At 42.9% G+C, this 22974-nt stretch overlaps 1 protein-coding gene across 4 annotated transcripts; it reads right to left on the bottom strand.

The window, feature by feature from the left end:
• Positions 1-3796: 3796 nt before the first annotated feature.
• BCL2L12 (BCL2 like 12) lies at positions 3797-15991 on the bottom strand. 4 transcript variants are annotated; one of them, XM_033961316.1, is made up of 7 exons: positions 15894-15991; positions 14224-14451; positions 8800-9383; positions 8516-8659; positions 7456-7565; positions 4800-5069; positions 3797-4210 (listed from the first exon to the last, which is right to left on the bottom strand). In XM_033961316.1, the coding sequence occupies exons 2-7, from the start codon at positions 14385-14387 to the stop codon at positions 4163-4165; spliced, it is 1320 nt and encodes a 439-aa protein (XP_033817207.1). In that variant the 5' UTR covers positions 14388-14451; positions 15894-15991; the 3' UTR covers positions 3797-4162. The 4 variants fall into 4 exon arrangements, with proteins under 4 accessions (XP_033817207.1, XP_033817205.1, XP_033817203.1 ...); XM_033961314.1 differs by having other exon boundaries at positions 15870-15966; XM_033961312.1 differs by lacking the exon at positions 15894-15991 and adding an exon at positions 15611-15860.
• Positions 15992-22974: the final 6983 nt, after the last annotated feature.

Below are 22974 nucleotides of genomic sequence, written 5' to 3'. Positions count from 1 at the left end.
GCAGCGCGCCCGAGCTGAAAATACTGTGCACCCCAGGACAATAGAGAGAATGCACGATTGAAAATACTGCAAAGTTTGCAGGGGCTAAAAATTCAAGCTAGCTGAAAATATTAGCCTAAGACTGGGCTCTGAAAATAGCAGAGTGGCCCCCTTCATAGTGGCCGTTTTCCAGGCTCCGTTCTGCTCTTTTCTCTTGCATGTGGTTGGTGCAGAATTGCCAGTTCCAGGAGTGATATGCAAGGCCAGTCCTGGATTTCTGAATGCTTCACTTCAACAGCAGGAAACAATCCCTGACTTCTGCAAAATGGAAACTCCCTTTTCCTGGATGCTTTATTTCCATCTCATACACACATAAGGGGACAATGTAAAAAAATAAATCAGGAGGATCCAAGCTCCTCTGCATCACCCTGTCCCTGAACATAGCATTTGTCTTTTTTGTGGAAAGTGGCCTCTAGTGGTTAGAGCAGCTGCTCAGCACCCTGAGGTTGTGAGTTTGACTCTGGCAAGTAACGTAACACTTCATTGCCCCAGGTACAAAATAAATACCTGTCTAAAATATGTAAATCATTTTGAATGTGTAAATAGTGCTGCCCGATTCGCCAATTCGAATCGATTTGGTTTTGGGCTTTTTTTGTATTGTTTTTTTAATCGGGCTCGCCAATTCATTCAGGTCTTCTAAAGTAGGAGCGGCAGCACTGCCGCTCGCTGGCTGTCCACTGCTGCTCCTGCTTTAGGGGAAAAGGGAGGGTCAGTTGGGAAGTGTTGCAGTGCATAGGCGCTCATAGCATCCTCTGGCTTCCACCGTGGCCTCCCGGTCTCACCTTCAGCTAATTAGGGCAGCCTGCAGAGAATCGCTGATGCTGTAGCCATCGTTCTCCGCAGCACATTTTCCCTGCTACGATCATGCCCCCGACATCAGAGGAGGGGCAGGACCGTGGCAGAAGGAACCTGCTACGGTGGCTGACGGAAATCTGCTAGGATAACTACAGCACCGGCAATCCTCTGCAGGCTGCCCTAATTAGCTGAAGGTGAGGCCAGGGGGAAGCCAAAGGCTGCTACAAAGAAGGGGGGGGACATGAAAGGCCTTTGGGGGGGGAGGGGACCCTAATGTAGTACACAGAGGGAGTGAAGGGTTGTGGGGTCCAAAGAGATGTACATATGCCGGGGGAAGTAAGAAATAATGGGTCTAAAAACAGAGGAGAGGGAGAGAGATGGTGAACAATGGGATTTAGGGAGGGAAGGAACAGAAAGGGAGAGAAGTTGGACACAAGGGATGGTGTAGAGGGTGGAAGAGATAGAGATACTGGATAGGAGATTAGTTGGGAAGAGAAAGGGAGGTGGTGGACCCTGGGGTGATAGGGAAGGAGGGAGAGATGCTGGATGAAAGGGTAGTTGAGAAAAGGAAAGATGGTGGATCTGGGGATGGTGGGGTCCATCGCTGCAGCTTTGGGGATGGAGACGAAAAAAAGGAAAGATGCCAGACCTCCAGGAGAGGGAAGGGAAATGAATGAGAGGATAGAGATGGAAGATGGATGGTTAGCATGGAGAAAGAAGAAAACCACAAATGGGCAGGAGACCCTGGCAAGCGAGTGATCAGAAAACAATCAGAGCCTAAGATCAACATGGTTTGAATAATGACCAGACAAGAAAACATAAGAATTGCCATCTCCGGATCAGACCCTGGTCCATCAAGTCTGGTGATCTGCACACGCGGAGGCCCCGCCAGGCTTACCCTGGCATAGTTTTAGTCCCCATATCACCGTATGCTTCTCAAGGGAGATGTGCATCTAGTTTACCCTTAAATCCCAGAACGGTGGATTCTTCAATTACTTCCTCAGAGAGCATTCCAGGTGTCCACCACTCGCTGCATGAAACAGAACTTCCTGATATTCGTCCTGGACCTGTCCCCACCTCAGCTTCAAGTCTATGTCCTCTTGTCCGTGTCACATTGGACATTGGAAATAACTGCTTTCCCTGCTCCATTTTGTCGAATCCTTTCAGTATTTTGAAAGTCTTGATCAGATCCCCTCACAGTCTCCTCTTCTCAAGGGAGAACAACCCCAGTCTCCTAAGTCGTTCTTCATAGTCCAGGTTCTCTATACCTTTCACTAGCTTCGTTGCTCATCTCTGCACCCTCTCTAGAAGTTTTATATCCTTCTTTAGGTATGGAGACCAATGCTGAACGCTGTATTCCAGGTGCGGTCTGACCATGGCTCTGTAGAGCGGTATTATAAATTTCTCTGATCTACTCGTAATTCCCTTCTTTATCATGCCTAGCATTCTATTTGCTTTCTTCGTCGCCGCACATTGCGCCGACAGTTTCAGGGTCCTATCTATCAGTACACCAGGTCCTTTTCCTGTTCGGTCTTTCCAAGAGTTACACCTGACATTCTATACTTATGATCTTTATTTTTTCTGCTTAAATGCATCACTTTGCATTTTTCCACATTAAAATTCATCTTCCATGTATCTGCCCACTTCTCCAATTGATTCAAGTCGCTCTGGTTCCTCACTGTCCTTCTATGATCTCATTGCCCGGCATAGCTTTGTGTCGTCTGCAAACTTGATGATTTCACTGGATGTTCCTTCTTCCAGATCATTTATGAAAATATTAAATAAGATGGGTTCAAGTACTGAGCCCTGGGGTACACTGCTAGTCACTTTTTCCCATTCTGAGAACTTCCCATTTATGCCCACTCTCTGTTTTCTGTTCTCTAGCCATTTGCCTATCCATCTTAGTATATCTCCCTCTATTCCATGGCCTTGTAATTTCCTGAGAAGTCTTACATGTGGAACCTTGTCAAATGCTTTCTGAAAGTCTAAATATACAATATCCACCTGTTCTCCACTATCAATTTCACTGTCTGTTCACTGTCTCAAAAAATTGAAGTAGGTTCGTCAAACATGATTTCCCTTTCCTGAACCCATGTTGACTGGTTCTCATCAGATTGTGTGTGTCTAGGTGCCGGACTATGCTATCTTTGATCAGCGCCTCAACCATTTTCTGTTTTGTGATTACAATGTGTCAGATTTGAAATATGTATCCTGCCAGAGCTGGTATTAGACCGCACACATGAGCTAGGATTTAACAGAGAGAGAGGAAAAGTCTTTTTTGTTTATTTTGTTTACACCACAGCGCCAGTGGTAGGAGCGGGCAAAGGGGGTGAAGAGGCTATAAAATAAACCCACTAGGATGTTTGAAAAAAAACAAACACCCAATTGGGCAGGAAAATTGAATTGAAAAATCGATTCAATAGGCTGAATCGAATAGAATTTTTTTTTCCTGAAATCGGGCAACACTAGTCCTAGCCCCTTTACCATTAAGTTGAATCTGGATAGAGTTACCAGATTTTTATTAAAAAAAATAAAGCTAGGCCCCACCCCATATCATGTGTGTGATATCATCGCGTCACATCTGCACATGCGCACATGCCCTTCGGATGCAGCCCCAAGCTCAATGGTCTTCAAAACCCAGACAAATCTGTCCGGATGCCTGGACAATCCTCTAAAAAGAGGCCATGTCCAGGTAAATCCAGACATCTGGTAACCCTAAATCTGGAGGTTCTGTTTCAACATGTCCAGCAGAGAGAGTGGATGACCGGCCAGTTGGGTTTTTTTTGTTTTTTTTAACAGTTCCTCACAGTGGACAGGGTTCCTCTCACCTCGCTTTGTTATTGGGGAAAGGATAAAACAGAAAACCCGCTCCACCTCAAAGCATGTTAGGATTAGCAGCCCTCTTTCACTATTATTCTTTACCAGTTATTAGCAGTATGAAAGACTGGCATAGTTGAGACCCTTACTCATGATGATAATTTTATTGTATTATGTATATCAAGTATTAAAAATCAAATCAAATTAAACCTTAAACACAGTGAACAATATAAAAAAATAAACTGTGTAAACAATCTTTCAAAAGTCTAATTCCCTGAGAGTTACCTATGAGGGAAACAGAGTCTCTACAGTGGGAGTGAGTGCCCCAGATTCTCACAACCACCTTTTCTGACAGTGGCTTCGCTCCAGGACCCATCCTCAGCAGCACAATCCCCCTTTGCAAAGCCAAAAACAGAAGTTCCTTATTCCATTAGTCAGTTGAGGCGGCTCAGGCTTGATCAGATCACACTTTAATGCTGATGAGGTAAAGATAAGTTCATCTCCTCTGTGATTAATCAATCTCAAAATTTGGGATGTCTTCTTCAGAAATGATGTTCTCCTGAGGCATAAAAACACCCAAAACATAGATCAGATGGTAGTCTGGGAGCCACAAAATACCTCTTGTATAGCTCATATGGGAACCCTATTCACAGTCCCTATCCCCATGGACCCAAAATTTTATTCTTAATACTCTGAAGTAATTTTTTAGGCTTTTTGGAAAACTTTATGTAAGTGCTAGGTTGGGGGGTGATGATCTCATTCCTCACTGGGGAGGGTTAATTATTTTATGCACTGAGGTGAGGGATGATAAGAAACTAGACCTCACACCTCTCTTCCTGGATTTGGTGTGTTTGTAGGGGGAGGTATGAAAGGAAGGGATGATGATTGGATTTATAATATAAAACTGAGAAGCTTTGCTGCACATTTTCTGTTTACTTTTTGCTACGTTGTAAAGGTTTGTGGTGGGGTAGGTATGGTTCAAATAAATTTGTAGACATTGGTGGGGGGAAGAAGACTACTCTGTAAGAGAGAAGAAAAGATACGAGAGTAGATTATTCATAATAGCAGCTGTTTAGCACCCCCCCCCCCAGTAAAGCCATACACAGCTTTTTTAATTTCATTGTGCTTTCTGAAGCTGCAGTACTTACCCAGCCCCCTTGCTGCTGCAGCCAGGGAATGAACATGTCCATATACTGCAGACTGTAGCCCATTAGCGTCTGTACAGCATGACTGCTGAATCCCGCCACCTTCCTGGTTAGCTCCATGGTCAGTGCAATTTTCATTAGCTTGGGGCTGACAGCGTCTCCTGTCCTGTTCCCTGGCATGTCAGCCTGGCTAGTGAAGGCTTCAGCGAGCCTGCTAAAGCTTCGGTATGACATTCTGTTCAGTGTATTCCTCAGCAATGGATTCTCGCTGATCTAAACACAGGTACAAACATATATTCAGTCTACCTCGTGCTCCCAGGCCTTCCAGCAAGTTCTAAAGGGAGGAAGGAAGATTCAGTGGTGATAAGGTATCCTGGTTACAAGGGGGTGCTGAAAAGTTCTCAGCCCAACCAAGAAGAGAATGACGTGGATATGGTTCAATCAATGATCTGAAACAATGTCAAAACATAGAATTTTGTTTCTGCAAATTGGCTTTTAATGAAACAAGATAACACTCTTTTCAGCTACAGTGGCAAAATAATGCTCACAATGTAGGGAGGTTGGTTGGTTGGGCTGAGAACTTTTCAGCACCCCCTCATACAGCCCAAATGGATGGAGATTCATTATCCCAACAAGGAGAGGGACTCCAGTATCCAAATTGAAAATGAGAGCCCAGAGCAGGGATTCCCTGCCAGTCAGGTTTTCAGGATCTCCACAATTAATTAGGCAAATCAATATTCATTGTGGAGATCCTGAAAACCTGACTGACTGGAGTTCCCCCAGGACAGGTTTGGAAACCACTGAAGTCAACCACCCAAAAGACAGCCAGCCCCAGGATCCTATAACAGCCCAAAGGAGAAAAAGCAGCCATAGGAGAGGAGGAGACACCAGAGCTTCCCAGACAAACCCTGGGAACTACAGAGCCAGTCAGGTTTTAGGGATTGCCACAATGCTAAATCTGCATTCAAATTTATGCCATGAATATTCATAATGGAAGTCCTGAAAACCCAGCTGTTCACAGAGTCTCTTGAACGGGTTTGGGAAGCCCCGATCTACAGTTCTGATTGGCTACAAAGCTCCTGAATCCCTGAAGAGTCTGAATTGGTCAGAAAATGCATAACAGCACACACAACCACATCAAGGCACATGCCTAGTGCAGCAGATTCCTAAACCTGTCTTGGAGGATCCCCAGTGAGGTGGGTTTACAGCATATCACAATGAATGGGTGTGAAATAGAGGCACTGCACACAGTTTTCTCTCAGTGTGGGATTCTATTGGGATTTCTGAAAACTCCAGGACAGGTTTGGGAAGCCCAAAAGTTTAGGGATGCTGTAATCCTATCCTAGTTTTACTGCAATTGGTTTCTCCCAGTCTAAACAGCAGCAGAATTCAGCACGGCCACCTCCCAAAGGACACAAGTATGCAAAATTCATAACAGCACACCACAGCGACACCAAGAATCCATTCCTCAGATAAGCTGCTCTTAGCATTAACCTTCTCTTCCACTGCCAATTCCAGATTTTGTTTCTTTCATCTAGCTGCCCCCTATGCCTGGAATAAATTACCCAAGTTTGTCTGCCAAGCCCCTTCCCTTGTTTTAAAGCAGGCTGAAAACCCACCTTGTTGATATAGCCTTCAAGCCATAACCCTACTCCCACATGAAGAATGGACATAGTATTACTCGAATGAGCAACTAAAATGATTAAGGGGCTGGAGGAGTTGCCGTACAGTGAGAGATTAGAGAAACTGGGCTTCTTCTCCCTTGAAAAGAGGAGACTGAGAGGGGACATGATCGAAACATTCAAGATAATGAAGGGAATAGACTTCGTAGATAAACAGGTTGTTCACCCTCTCCAAGGTAGAAAGAACGAGAGGGCACTCTCTAAAGTTAAAAGGGGATAGGTTCTGTACAAACGTAAGGAAGTTCTTCACCCAGAGTGGTGGAAATCTGGAACGCTCTTCCGGAGGCTGTTATAGGGGAAAACACCCTCCAGGGATTCAAGACAAGGTTGGATAAGTTCCTACTGGAACAGAACATAAAAAGGTACTGAAGAGAGAACGAGAGGGCACTCTCTAAAGTTCAAAGGGGATAGATTCTGTACAAATGTAAGGAAGTTCTTCTTCACCCAGAGAGTGGCGGAAATCTGGAACGCTCTTCTGGAGGCTGTTATAGGGGAAAACACCCTCCAGGGATTCAAGACAAGGTTAGACAAGTTCCTCCTGAACCAGAACATACACAGGTAAGGCTAGACTCAGGGCACTGATCTTTGAACTAAGGGCCGCCGCGGGAGTGGACTATTGGGCACGATGGACCAATGATCTGACCCAGCAGCGTCAATTTTTATGTTCTTATGCTCAGCAACCCAGCCAGCAGATTAACCATTGCCTTATTTGTCTGTTTAGATTGTAAGCTCTTTCAAGCAGGGACTGTCTTCTTTTTTGTGCCTCTGTACAGCGTTGCATATGTCTGGTAGCACTATAGAACTAATTCATAGTAGTAGCAGTGCAACCCTGAACCATTGGCGCCATTATGAAGTGAAGTCAAATCACGTGCATAAGCTGCCAAGGGCCCAGTCAAATATTATTCCAGCTTTGACAGTGATTGGGAAAAGCTAGATTAAAGCTTGAATTGAGCCTGTCCAATTCCACTGCCTCTCACCTGTTCATTGATGACTGTAGCTTGCTCCTGCAAGAGCACCACTAGCTTGCGGATAATTTCCTCCTTCGCCTGGACACTGCTTTCCACTGCCACATTATTATTCTCTGCCACTATGAAAGGTGGGGTGGGGGTGGGAGGTAAGAAATATTTACACACACAATCTCATAAACCAAAACAAGATAAACTGGTCCACCTGAAAGGGTCGAAGGATAAGGCACTGGCTGTTTCACGACCCCCTTAGGACACTGACATATTTCCTAGTAGCTGTGCCCCCTTCCCTTTTCATGATCTTTTTCCATGGGCTGGGAGGAGGGAGTCTGTCCTCTGTGCATCTATGTAGAGGTAAGGGGGAGGGGGCGTCGAAGGCAGGGGAGGGAGGTGTTCTATGGCAGGGGGGAGAGAGAGCATCTCTCCTGAAGCAGGCGGTGCCAGGCATGTCTGGCAGTGGGGAGAGTGGGCATCTCTTCTGCTTCAGGGGATATGCGTGGCTGAGTGGCGGCAGGCGTGTCTTGGCAGCAGTAAGTAGGCATCTCTTCCGCTGTTGTGGGGTTTTTTAGCGTGTACCCATCGTTATCACCAGAGATGGGCCCATGCAAATGTAGCGAATCTTCGCTGCTGTACACCAACCTCATTTGCATGCGCGATTTTTAAAAAATGTCTCACTTTTTTCAATTCGCTATCAACACAGCTGCGTTAGCAGACCATCACATTTTAACGCATTTTTTTGGAGAATCCTGGCCTTAATCCCCCCATTGCCCCAGATACACTAGATAGAGTTTAAGCCCACCAGGACAGATAGGGAAATATGATAAAGAACCTGAATATAAAACCAATTAGGATATAAGTGGTATATAAATAAATTATATTAATTGAGTTCTTGTTTCTTCTTTGTATTGTTTTTAGATTGTAACTACATTGCTAGCTAATTCGGTTTAGCGTGTCCCTGGTAAATAAATAAATAAAATGTGCCCATGTGGCAAACCTCATAAAGATGGTTAATAAATCAGTTCAAGAGAATGCATTTCACAGAGCACTCCTACTTTATAATGGGGCTTCTTACCAAGCTCAATGTCTTCACTGGAGGCCACATGAAGCAGACCATTGGGGGTCACAGGAGACTTCTGCTTCTGCTGTTTTATGAGCGTATCCAGCTTCTTTGCTGCCAAGAGGTAGATCTCTGGATCATTAGCCTCTACCTTGAACCCTAAAAAAAGAAAGCGTGCCAGTCCTGTATAACCATCAAACCCAACAAAGAATGAACAAAGACTGGTCCTATATCATCAGCAGGCCCCTGATTCAAGACTGCCCAACTGAACCAAGACGAGACAAAGCCCACTCTCTTACCTGGGACTTCTGGGCTGTCGTGGGAGTAGCAAGGAGTCACAGGCAGGCTGCTGGGTCTCTGAGAGAATGGACACTGCTCTGGGTCTCTGTGACATCCCTGCTCCTTGTGTTTGGTTTTTTTCTTTAGAAGACTCTTGAAGGAGAAGGAGTGTCCCTGCTTCTGGCGAGTCCCATGCACGCAGTACCCGTCTGCTGCTGCTCCCTCATCATCTGCCTCCTGCCCTGATGGCTCCAAGGAAAAGGGAGAGTTTGTCTGTCTCTTGAGGGAGTCTGCTTTGCCCAAGGTCTTGACCTGTTCCTCCAGGTAACCATCTAGGGACTCAGACTTGGTGGTGGTGTTTCCCTTCTTGGACTGGCTTGTACCACGTCTCAGAAACTGCTTTACACTTGTCCTAAAACCATGTTTCTTTTCCTCAACTCGGTTGATCTCTTCGTGCAGAGAATTCCAGTTGACAATCGCCTCCAGCTTTCCTTCATCTCGCTTCAGGCTCTGCCTTTTCTCACCCTTCTCTCGTTGCTCTTTCCTATCTGGGCATCTTCTGTTCCTTTTCAATGAGACATCAAGACCTCTTTCTTTCAGCGACCTTCACAGAAAGGAAAAATAAAAATGCCAGGAGTTTCTGAATTTGAAAGTTCCTGTCCCCTCTAGACTAACATATGCCCCTGCCAATTCCAATCCATTAATCAGGGAAATACACATTAATCAGGGAAATAATGTTCTGGATCTAGAAGCTATGAAGGAAGAGACCGACTTGGATTTAGCAGCGATCATGAAGATGTGGTTCAAGGAGAACCAGGACTGGGATTTAATTATACCAGGTTAAAATCTATTCAGGACGAATAGGGTAGGATAATGCTTGGGAGATATGCTGATACCAGAGCGACTGCTTTTTGTATTGCTGGTGTTAAGCCATGGAATTCACTGGTAGGACAGCTACGGCTATGAAAATTTTAAAATAAATTTAAAGAGCCAAGATTTTTTGTTTAAAAGATATGTTAGTGATAGGAGAATACAAAAATGGAATTGTGGGACTCAGGGATGAAGGAGAGGAATACCTAAAGGCCGATGAGGATAAAATGGAACTGGTTTACAAATATGTCTGTTCTGTGGGCAGACTGCATAGGTCATATGGTCCTTCTCTGCTGTCATGTTTACATTCACATATGTGAATCCTATCTCACACAAACATTCTTTTTTATAGCAAACTAATTATTCATTACAGAAGTATGTTGGAACATAAAAGTATGTTGAAAGAGATCATGAACAAACAAACAAGAATTCGAGTCATTTTTGCAGCTGATACAAATTAGAATAATATGAATGTAATGTATGTTTCCATTGTTATTTTGTAATTCTCTGTCAACACACAGTTCTCTATGTTAACCGCATAGAACTGTGAGGTGTTTGTGGTATACAAATGGAGGGTTATGTTATGTTATAACGGACCCATCATGTACGAATTAGTCTGACTTTTCAGAAGAAGAACTAATAAATCATCATATATTTCCTCTAAATATTGACAAAAGCATGCCAAAAAAAGAACAAAAATCTATATAAGAAATGGATTCATTCTTGCCAGTAGAAATGCAACATAGTAAATCTGTCAAAGATAACAAAATATAACTTGTACGTCTCTGCTTTTTTTTAAGGGTAAAAAGAAGGGTCGTAAAGAAATGAATCAAGTTCAAGTTTCAAGTTTATTAAAATTTGATAAATCGCTTATTGCATACTAAGCGAGTAACAATTAATATTTAAGATAGATCAAGAATCCATTGTACATCATTGAGGTGGGTTAAAAACAAACAGACAAAACAAACAAACATGATACATAGGGGAATGGAAAGTAAGAGAGAACAGTTACAATGTTAATATTTATCTTAATTTTAAGGAAAAGAAAAACGAATAGGGAGAAAACATGAGGAAAGGGATTGGAATTGATACAAATGAATTATTTAAACATTGAATATTAAATAAAGTGAATTATTTTAAACATATGTAAAACAAACAGAAGGAAGAAATCAATGGTTAAGTTAGTTCTCCAAAAGCCAAAGGCAGCAACTTAAGATAATTTTGGCCCCCTTTAATCAAGCTGCGTTAGGGTTTGTTTGTTTTTTATCACCGGCTGCTGCGGTAAAAGCTCCAACACTCTTAGGAATTCTATGAGCATCGGAGCTCTTACCACAGTGGAGGGCTTGATAAAAGGGGGCCTTTGTGAGATAATTTAAATTGGAAACTGGGGGAAGAGTTGCTAGTATTTCACTTCCCCCTTTCTGATTTACAAGGAATGTTCAAAAAGTTTCTGCATTTTATATTTCTTTAAACACTATTTATCAAATATCTCAAAAGCAAATGACATCACTTTTCCACACAATCACCCTGTTTTGCGATACATTTTTCCCAGTGAGCTCTTTTTCTATATGAAATTCGGTGTGGATCCCTGAGCAGCTCGATTTAGGTTCTAGGACAGCTCCAAGTGTTAGTGCAATTGTGAATAAATCATTTATGGAGGGAAATATTCTTGATATTTTGAAACGTGTAGTGGTAAGACCAGTTAAAAAAAAAAAAAAAAGCAAAATCTGATCGGACGGTAGTAGACAATTTCAGACCAATATCGTCTTTGTCTTTTCTGACTAAAGTGCTTGAAAAATTAGCATTATTTCAGATTCAAAAATTGGTGGATGAGAAGGGTTTGCTTGATCATTATCAATTTGCTTTCAAATTCAAACATAATACAGAAATGTTGTCTGTTCCAGATGATATTAGAATCGGATTTGACTTAGGGAAGGTATTTTTGTTGGCTATTTTAGATATTAGTGCAGCTTTTGATACGAGTAACCATCAGTTATTTTTAAGGTTATAAGCATTTGGTATATCAGGACAACTGTTGGAATGCTTCACGTCATTTATACAGAATTGTCATTTCCAAGTAAAATTAGATGTTGTGAGTTCATCTTGGGTGAAGATCAGTTCAGGTGTACCACTGATTTACTGTTTAATATTTACATTTCTCCTCTCTGTAAAATCTTGAATTGCCTAGGAGTGCGTTCCAGGCTTTATGCTGAAGATATCCAATTCGATTTCCAAGTTCATGAGTCAACTACAGCCACCTTTTCATTTATGTTTGAATACTATTAAATCCTGACTTTCAGCTAATAAGCTACAGTTGAACCCAGCGAAAACACAGATATTATTGTTTTCAGGTAGTGAATTTTCAATTTCCTGTATCTTTTTCGTTTGATAATTTTGTAATTCCTACTGTAGATGAAATGAAGTAACTTGGAGTGCTTCTAGATTCTGCATTATCTATGAAGCCTTATTTGAAATCAGTTATTCAGAAAGTATTTTTGAAATTGAAGTTCAAACAACCTATGAAGGATTTGCCAAGTTCAGTTAATTTTTGGACCATAGAAAAGGCTTACATATATCCGCTCTTTGTTAATTCATCGTTAGTAGACCTGCCGAAGAAAGATTTGAGAGCTGTATAGATCGTGCAAAATGTTGAGGCTTATTTCAGGATGTCCTCATTATGGTCATATCACACCGATCCTTAAACAATTACACTGGTTACCTCTTTGTTTAGCTGGAACTTTAAAAGTTCATGTTCCAAGATGTCCTTTGTGTTCAAGCAGCCAAGTGTTATCTGATATTCCGGATTTCAAGCAAATAAGCTTAGAAATGTAGAAATTCAAATATAACCCCAGAGGAATGGGGCATGACCTGGAAGCATACTGCCATGCTTGGCTTAGCCACTGTGATGGTGGAAAATGGGTACAAAGCACTGCTGCATAAGTACTACATCCCTATTCTCCTAGCAAAACTCTCTGGGGGTGGGTGATGGGCAGTGTTGGTGGGGCTGTGGGCTCCCAGGTACTTATTTGCATATGGTAGGATTACACTGGTAGGATTGTGGAATGGCTTAGGGGTTCTGGATCTCAGTATTCCAAGCCTTGTCATCTATTCTGCGTAAGGCTCCTGAGCTCTCCATTGGGTTAGTATTTCTGCATCATTATGATAGTGTTTGGGAGGAGGAAGAAGTCTACTTCACTAAACTGTTCCTAACGGCGGCTTGCCTGGTGCTGACAGCCAGTTGGAAACAGTCTGCTGCTCCTGATATACAATTAGTGCTGACTAAATTAGACAACTGGTACTCTGCATATGCTGATGGCCTTGAAGCACCACAGGATGGGGGTTTTATTAGGAAATGGCAATGCTATGAAGAGTAAAGGTGATGTTTGGTTATATGTGGGATCTTGGGATGGGGGAATTAATGTTGCTGGTTGCTTTCTATACCATAATGTTCATCCTGTATATGATGCTTTTCAGTTCTATGGTCCTTCTGTTTATTGATCTTCTGTATAATGTGCCTTAGCAAACAATAAAAGCTATAAGTTATAAAAAAAGAAATGTCTAGAGATTCAGTCTTTATGATCGTGGGACCACAATTATGGAATGCACTTAAAAAAAATTAAGATTGATTCAGTCTTTGAATGATTTTAGAAAATCTTTAAAAACATACTTGTTTTCTCAAGCGTTTCTGATACTAAATTGCTTAGGATCATTGATTTTATATTTGTATAAGGAATGATATATTGTTTGTCTATATATTTTATGTACGCAAATTGTAAACTGCAAATAATTGTAGATTTGCGGTGTATACTTTTTATTTTTTTAATTCCTTCAGATTCTGAATGAAAAGTGTTTTATTTATATTTTTTATTTAGTTCTCCTTAGTTGCATTGTGTCTGTTGTAAAATTTTAATAAAATGTTTGAACTAAAAATATAAAATGCTGAGTGAAAGTGTTTTCTCCTTTTCTTTACCCATTAATTGGAGGTCCTCATTCCCTCCTTGCTTTTATTTTATTTCCTTAATAAGGCGGTTCAGTAAATCTCATGAAACAAACATTTTGCCAAGTTGTGTCATACTATATTAGCCATGCTTTGTAATATTATGTTTGCCATGCTATCTTTTACCATACCATATGTCTGAGAATGCAGCACCATAGTTGCAGCTGCAGCTTTGGCACCCTGTAACCCTGGGCAATTCACCTGCTCCTCCATTGCCCCAGGTATATTAGATAGTGAGTCCACTGGGTCAGACAGGGAATTATGCTTGAGTACCTGAATAAATTCATGTAAACTGTTCTGAACTTCCCTGGGAGAAAGGTATAGAAAATTGAATTAATAAATAAATAGATCTGTTTGAGCCTGGGGAAAGGGGATCTTGGGGTGCTGTAGCACAGAAAAGAAAGTTTGAAATGCAATACTAAGACAACCAGGATGGATGGACATACACTACCAAAGGCGTACACAAGAGGAAACTTTCTACCTTTCTAAATTACAGTAAGTTCTAATCATTTCACGATCACTTGAGATGGTGAATGACATTCCACTCCTTTTCTGGGCTCATTTCTAGAATCCTTACCTATGCATAAACTTATTGGGGTCATGGTAAGTGCGTCCCACATGGCCAACTGTAGTGTTTTCACCAGAGCTCAGGGACTGTCTCAGGAAGGCTTCTAGCACTAGCTTAGTGTCCTCCTTCACCTTGAGGCTGATGCCGTTAGACGTCTGAGAATGTGTCTCCATTCCAGTCAGAGCTCTAGAGACAGAAAGGATCTGACGAGTGCCACATCTTCAGGCCGACCAGGCTCTAGGGAATAAGGGAAAGCAAAAGAAGCAAATTGTTCTCAGAAAAGACATGAAACGTCCCTGCTGAGGTGCTGGAGACCAGTTTGTGTATGGAGGGAAGTAGGGTTACCATAAGGCTTGAAACAAGAGGACGGACTGAAAGCAACGGAAGTACAGTACTGTACAATCCTTATGTCTCAATCCAGCTCCCTTTTTCTGGAGCCATACGGTAACCCTAGGGGAAGGGATATTTTCCCATAACAGCAGCCATAAAGGAAATAACACACAGGTGACAGACTTCACACCTTAGAGCAGGGATGGGCAACCTTATGAAAGCCGCCGTACAATTCCGTGGCAGCAAAATTCAATGTGAGGCCTGACACAGGCTCAACACATGGCTGGCCCAAATGATACTCGAGGCCCCCTCCTACTTTGACTTCAGAAAATCTCTCAAAACTTACCTATTCACCAAACAAGACCCATAGCGGCCCCACCCGCTCTCATTTCTCCCCCCCCCCCACCAGCTCTCTCCCCCCTTTATAGCTTCTCTCTTCCCTTTCTTCAACAACCTCCCTCCATCCTCTGTCAATTTCGGTTTTTACTTGTTACTTAATTGTTTATTTGTTTGTAAATCTGCTTGAAAAACGTAGATCCTATTCTAATTGATGTAAACCACCTAGAACTCACCGGGTATGGCGGTATATAAAAAAATAAAAAATTAAAATTAAAAAAAATTAAAATGAATGGTGCCTTATCACCCCTGTCTTGTCAAGTTTCAAGTTTCTTTGAATTTGATGTTTCGCTTATCAAAAACTAAGCGAATTACATAATAAAATAGTTATAGCGTAAAACGAAGAGACAAGTTATTTTGCATAAAAAATATCAAGGGGCTATGACAAAACTGACAATACTGACGTACTAATATACACATAGGAAAGAACATTAGGAAGTGAAGTTACATTTTGCTGTTTCCCAGAGGGAAGAAAAGGTAGGGTCGAACAATAGGTTAGGGTAAGATTTGAGAGGAGAAATAGGCAGTTTAATTCTTCACGGAAAGTGTCGTTCTAAAGGCTAAATGAGGATTTAAAGAGGAATGTTTTTAAATTAATTAAGATCTTTTATTTCTCTAATGTCTTGTCCTATCTGCCAATGGCCAGCCCTGTCCTAAACGGCTCACATACATCACAGGCTCAAACTCCCACTTCCTGGTGCTTGGCATCTTTGGCTCCTCCCTGGCACTTTCAGGCCTTTCTTTTGCTCGTTTCCATTATTCCCCCCCAGCCTTAAAGGTTTCAAAGCGCCTTAGATGGAGTTTGCGCGCGCTAAGCCCCGCGGGGCGCGTTAACCAGCGCTAATGCGCGCGAGCGGCCCGCACCGACGTACAAAACGGCTCCCGACCCGGACCCCTGGGCACGCGCCGCGCTCCGCCCCCTTAGCTACCCGGAAGTGCCGGGCTTCACTCGCCTGCTCCCGGAGGGCGGCCGGTGACGTCACACAAGAGCGGGACAGAGCGCATGCGCCCCTCACGGACGGGAGGAACTCGAGCCTTCTGTGTCGTCATCGTCGTCGCCGAGGAACTCGCCAATCGAGGAGCACGCCCAGAAACCGCATTAAAAGCGCGCGAAGGAGGGCGGGGCAAAGCAGGCTTCGCGCCATTCTCGGTGCTCTCAAACTGACAATATTGCTGACAGGATACCGCACCTTTACTCCAGTTATTACAAACAGAATATTGCACTCCAATACTCACTCTTACTGACAGAATTATATAATAATAATAATAACTTTATTCTTGTATACCGCCATACCCAGGGAGTTCTAGGCGGTTCACAGCAATTTATCAAAGTTATAAACATATCAGAGATTACAAATAGTGCTCTAGTTATTACCTACAGAATATTGTACCCATTGCTCACCATTACTGACAGAATATTGAATATAAGAACATAAGAATTGCCGCTGCTGGGTCTGACCAATGGTCCATCGTGCCCAGCAGTCCACTCAAGCGGCGACCCTTAGGTCAAGACCAGTGCCCTAATTGAGACTAGCCTTACCTGGGTACATTCTGGTTCTGAAGGAACTTGTCTAACCTTGTCTTGAATTCTTGGAGGGTGTTTTCCCCTATAACAGCCTCCAGAGGAGCGTTCCAGTTTTCTACCACTCTCTGGGTGAAGAAGAACTTCCTTACGTTTGTACGGAATCTATCCCCTTTTTAACTTTAGAGAGTGCCCTCTCGTTCTCTCTACCTTGGAGAGGGTGAACAACCTGTCTTTATCTACTAAGTCTATTCCCTTCAGTATCTTGAATATTTCAATCATGTCCCCTCTCAAGTCTCCTCTTGTCAAGGGAGAAGAGGCCCAGTTTCTCTAATCTCTCACTGTATGGCAATTCCTCCAGCCCCTTAACCATTTTAGTCGCTCTTCTCTGGACCCTTTCGAGTAGTACCATGTCCTTCTTCGTGTACGGCGACCAGTGTTCCAGGTGAGGGGGTACCATGGCATCATGACCTTCTCCGATCTGTGCATGATCCCCTTTTTAATCATTCCTAGCATTCTGTTTTCCTTTTCGCCACCGCTGCACATTGCGCGGACATCTTCATTGACTTGTTGACCAGTACTCCCAAGTCTCTTTCCTGGGGGGTCTCTCCAAGTACTGCACCAGACATCCTGTATTCATGTATAAGATTTTTGTTACCGACATGCATCACCTTACACTTATCCATGTTTAACCTCATTTGCCATGTTGCAACCCATTTCTCAAGCATGTTTATGTCACATTGCAGGTCTTCGCAATCCTCCTGCGTGTTCACTACTCTGAATAACTTTGTATCATCTGCAAATTTAATCACCTCACTCGTCGTACTAATTTCCAGGTCATGTTGAAGAGCACGGGTCCAAGCACTGAACCCTGCGGCATTCCACTCGTGATGCTTTTCCAGTTCAAGTATTGTCCATTTACCCCCACTCTATGTTTCCTATCCGCCAGCCAGTTTTTAATCTACGTGAGTATTTCACCCTCGATTCCTTGGCTTGCAATTTTTTGAAGTAGTCGTTCATGCGGAACCTTGTTGAATGCCTTCTGAAAATCCAGATATACAATGTCAACTGGGTCGCCCTTGTCTATCTGTCTGTTTACTCCCTCGAAGAAGTGCAGCAAGTTCATCAAGCAAGATCTTCCTTTGCTGAAGCCGTGCTGGCTGGTCCTCATCAGATTGTGTCCGTCAAGGTGATCAATTATGCGGTCCTTTATCAACGTCTCTACCATTTTTCCCAGTACCAAGGTCAGACTTGCTGTCCGTAGTTTCACGGATCTCCCCTTGAACCTTTCTCGAAGATCGGCGTAACATTCGCCACTTTTCAGTCTTCCAGAATCCTTCCCGATTTGATCAACAGATTGGCTATTAGTTGGAGCAATTCAATTATAGCCCCTTTCAGTTCCTTGATTACCCTCGGATGGATGCCATCCAGTCCCAGGGATTTATCGTTTTTAAGCCTATCAATCTGCCTGCATACCTCTTCTAGACTGACCGTCCACCCTGTCAGTTTCCTGTATTCGTTTCCTGCGTATAGTCTGTCGGCTTCCGATATGTTGTGTATATCCTCTTCGGTAAATACAGACGCAAAAAATGTGTTCAGTTTGTCCTCCTTTAGCACTTCCTTTATTCCATGGTCATCCAACGGTCCTACCACTTACTTCGCGGGTCGTTTCCCCTTAATATATCAAAAGAACGGCTTGAAGTTCTTTGCCTCCTTGGCTATTTTTCCCTTCATATTCTCTTTTGGCCCCTCTTACCGCCTTATGGCACCTGCTTTGATGTTGTTTGTGCTTTTTCCAGTTTTCATCCGTTTTTGACCTTTTCCATTCCTTAAACGAAGTCTTCCTGTATCTGATCACTTCCTTCACCGCTACGGTGATAGAATACTATACCCCTACTCCAGTTATTACTGACAGAATATTGCACCCTATTACTCTTACTGAAAGAATGCTACACCTTTACCAGTTCACGAACATCGATCCTGTCAGAATACCAGAGCAGACATGATCTGGGACCACTTCGAATTCCCAAATTGGCATCAGTTCTTAAATTTATTCAACAAATACAACAAATCAAACTGCCTACTCGATGAATGTCTCCCTAAAATCATGACAATTGCCCCTCCAGAATTCAAAATGGAACTATTCACTTGGCTAACAACGGCCCTTACAAACGGAACACTAAACAAAGACATGGGTCACATACTGATTATACCTATCCCCAAAGATCAGAAAACCTCTACAGCACTGACATCCAACTACAGACCCTTAGCAAGCATTCCCCTCTTCACTAAACTACTAGAAGGATTGGTCAACCTCCAACTAGTAAACTACCTAGACAAATTTAACATCCTCAGCGAACATCAATCAGGTTTCAGGAAAGGGTATAGCACAGAAACGGTCATAGCCTCCATACTAAACCACCTCTATGATCTATTCAGCAAAGGCAAAAGCACACTGATTCTGCAACTAGACCTTAGCAGTGTGTTCGACCTAGTAGACCACGAAATCATGCTACTATGCCTTGATGCAATGGGAATCTTGGGAAAGGTAAAGAAATAGTTTTAAGAATTCCTAACAAACAGATCCTACTGAGTAGCCAGCAACGAAATCACTCCAATCCATGGAAAAACCCATCAGGGGTACCCCAAGGCTCCCCTCTATCACCTACATTATTCAACATCTACATAGCATCCTTAGGTCACCGACTACAAAAATTAAACTTAAAGCACTACATATATGCAGACGATATATCCATCCTAATCCCCTTACATGATATCTCAACTGAAATTATAGACAACCTCTCACACATTATGATAGAAATCGAAAAATGGACCACCAACTTCAAACTGAAACTAAACACAGAGAAAACAAAAGTCTTCTTGGCAAGCCCCAATGACAAAATAACGAAAACATCACTAAAAATAAACGACCACGAATATCCGATTTCCAAAACCATAAAAATTCTGGGTATCACACTAGACACACATTTGACCATGGCTGACCACACAAACTTAATAGTGGGGAAATGTTTTTATACACTATGGAAGCTAAGGACTATTAAAAAATACTTTGACATAACATCCTTCAGGTTACTGGTACAATTGCTGATCCTATCCACCCTGGACTACTGCAACATCATCTACCTGGGTATCCCACAAAAAACAATAAAGAAACTGAGATTAGTGCAAAACACTGCAGTTCACCTAATCTTTGGACTGAGAAAAAAAAACGACCACATTAGCCTATACTACAAAAAACTGCACTGGCTACCAATAGAAGCGCGAATACAGTTCAAATTTGCATGCATCTGCTTCAAACAAATCTGGGGCCTAGCACCTTCCTACCTACAAGCACACTTCACTTTACACAACCCCACACGAACAACCAGAAACAAAAACATCTTTGCCTATCCTAAAATCACTGGCTGCAAACACAAATCCTTTCTTGATAGAACCTTCATGTTCCAAGCTAACAAACAATAATCCTGGCTGGGAAACTACATAAATAAAACCAGACAGACCTACAATGCATTCCGAAAATCAATCAAAACCACTCTGTTTGACAAATTCATCACCTAAACAGACCGACCTTCGCTCACCACGCTTTTCCCCCTACAAACCCGAAGCAATCTCTCAGGCAACCCTTCTCACTTCCTCCCCTTACAACCCTTTTCTTCTGTAACATTCTCCCTCATGCATTTGTAATTCGCTGAATGTCCAGCCTTCTTTCGATGTGAACCGCCTAGAAGTCATCTGACTATGGCGGTATAGAAAAATAAAGTTATTATTATTATTATTACATTAACTAGGGTGCAGTCCTCATCTACTCTCCACTCCATTCCCCCTATTAATTGTCTCATTAATAGCTAACTGTTAGGGAATAGGCTAAATCTATCCATAATAGTTGACCCACTTCAAAAGTCTGCTATCCCAGTGGGAAACTGTCCAAAATACCTCAAAAGTAAATGCAGAGGTATTGCATAGCAATTTTTTGTGGTTACCATTAAGCTATGCAAAGGGTTTACAGGTGCCTAATGTTTTTCATAACTTGGAAAAGGTATACATTTTCCTTTTCTTGTTCTGTAAGACATGGCCACAGTGCCTTGATAAGAACTTCCCAGCATACTGCTGCAGCTGGTGCAATCCCTTGCTCTGATTTGGCCAGACTGCTTGTGTGACATTACACAACCTTCTGTTCCTATGTGTTTAACTTTTCTGGAAAGCAAGTTTGGAATAAGAAGATTGAGAGCTTGGGTGGCCACAGGTCACAGTGTGTATAACTGCAGCTTTCACTGCCTGGCCAGAGGCTGGATCCCTGGGTCCCAATAGGGGCAACTGGGATTAGACAGAGGAGGGGAAGAGAAGAGATGAGAGGGAGCTGAGAGGAGGGAGAAGAGAGAGAGAAATGGACAGGAAAAGGCAGGAAAACAGATGGCAACTTAGATTCAGAGGATAGGCAAGGAGGGGAGAGAGTGCAGGATCATTGATATTCAGAGCTGGGAGAACTGTCGATGGAAGCTGGGGATGGAGTTACTGGGAACACTCTGGGAACTGGGAGTGTTGTCACTGGGAGCTGGGAATGTTGTTACTGGAAGTGCTGTCTCAGGGAGCTGGGAGCACTCTCACCAGACAGATTGTTTACAGATGGATCTCTGCTGGGAATTACTTTTTTTAATATATATATATATATATATATATATATATATATATATATATTTACTCAGACAGCAAGAAGCAAAGGTTTCAGTGCCAAGCAAAGCTTCAGTGGTTACAACTGCAGTGCTGAGCCTGGTTTGTTTTAGCTATAAATAGAAAGAGGTCAGCGATTCCTTTCAATTTTTGGCTTGTGATGTTATGTGGAAGCTGATGTACGTTGTCAGTATACAATGCACAACACAGGCAGTCACACCACACTGCTGTGCACCTCTCTCACCCTTCCCCAGCTGGTGCCCGCACTCCCAGTAAAAGAACTGGCCAGTGGCTGGGTCAAATCTCACACAGTTAAGTCACAAAGACACACGCAGCCTGCAAGATGGACTGCCTTGAAGTTATTGTGGGTGAAATACTGTAGATTATTAACCATCTAAAACGAGGGGAGGATTTGGGGTGTTCCTGGGGCGACACCGCTTAGACCATAGTTTCCAAGTGAAAATATTGGACCTGATATTCAGCTGCAGTGGGGGGCATTTTACTGACCGTTGCTGGTGTTATATCTGGAAATTCAATTCTGTGCCATGTCCGGGCTCCAGCACTGAATTTCCAGGTTTACAGAGCTGGCAAAAACATGATTGTAAACCGCTCTTAAACTCTGTGTACAGGGAAGTATGCAAAGAGAATACACTAGTACGTTGAATGCGATATTTGGACACTTCACCAGCTATGAAGAACCGCATAAAGGCAGGGCTGAATTTTATGGGTTCTATTTACGTGGTTACCTTGGCTGGCTAAGTGCTAACTCTGCTCCCAGATCGCTCCCAAAACAGTCTGTTTCAGCTTGTGACCTAACCAAACATTTCCAGTGGCATTATTTGCTCTAGTGCCAATGAAAATGCCCAGTTAGCCCTGGAAAGCTATTTAAATGGCCAGGAACAGCCTCCCAGTGGAGGTGGCAGAGACGAAGACTGCATTCAAGCAAGTTTGGGCAAGTACATAGAATCTCTAAGAGAGAGGAAAGGATAGTAGATGGCATGGATGGGCAGATTGGATACTGTCCCCATCTGCATAAGCCTCACTTTAAAATCATAAGTGTTTGAGGCTTGCACGGTTAAGACAGAGCTTACAGGAATGGGACAGGGACAAAACTCGTGAGGACAGGCGGGGTCACAGATCCCTCGGGAACAAATTTGTCCCTGTGTCTTTCTCTACTTGATAAGGCACAAAGCCTTTCTCTGTCCTCATTTTCTGTTTTTTTGTTTTTCTTCTCCTTGCATTTAGAAGCAACAGAACACAACAGAGACCATCCCATTGTCTTTTATTGAGCTATGATACAACAGGAGGACCCTCTGTCCCCTGAAAGCCTGGATTAGGTGAAATACTTTGAGACAGGCCTTTTAGGATGATGCTTTGAGATCACCTGTCATCTCTACCTCGCTTCTCCAAGCTGTGTCTGAGAAACTGAGACCCAGTGCAGTCGAGTTCCTGAAGAAGGGGGTGTGCACCCCCGAAACGGAGTCCCGTAGGACGAAGCCATCTTTGCTGACTGCTCACACGGAGAAGCTAAGTTCTTCCAGTTTGTGTTTTGCTTGGTTAGATTTGGACACTCATTTCCTTTTTTGGCCCCATGATTGGGGGACAGAGACAAAATTCAACTTAACTTTATGGTGTGTTTTTTATTTAAGTTTTTTCACACTATAGCACTTTATTGAGGCACTTTATTTATTCACTTATAATGTGGAGAGAGCCCGGGGATGTTTCGCAGTTAATACTCTTCTGAGTGTAATTTGCGTCAGCTTTGCTCTGGGTCCGCCCAGTTTTGGCTGTGTGACTGAGGGCTCTCCCGCTTAAAGTTATCA

This window comes from Geotrypetes seraphini, chromosome 10 (assembly GCF_902459505.1).
Source record: "Geotrypetes seraphini chromosome 10, aGeoSer1.1, whole genome shotgun sequence".
Classification (NCBI taxonomy): domain Eukaryota; kingdom Metazoa; phylum Chordata; class Amphibia; order Gymnophiona; family Dermophiidae; genus Geotrypetes; species Geotrypetes seraphini.
Note: the sequence above shows the minus strand (reverse complement) of the source record. Positions and strands in the feature narration are given on the sequence as shown.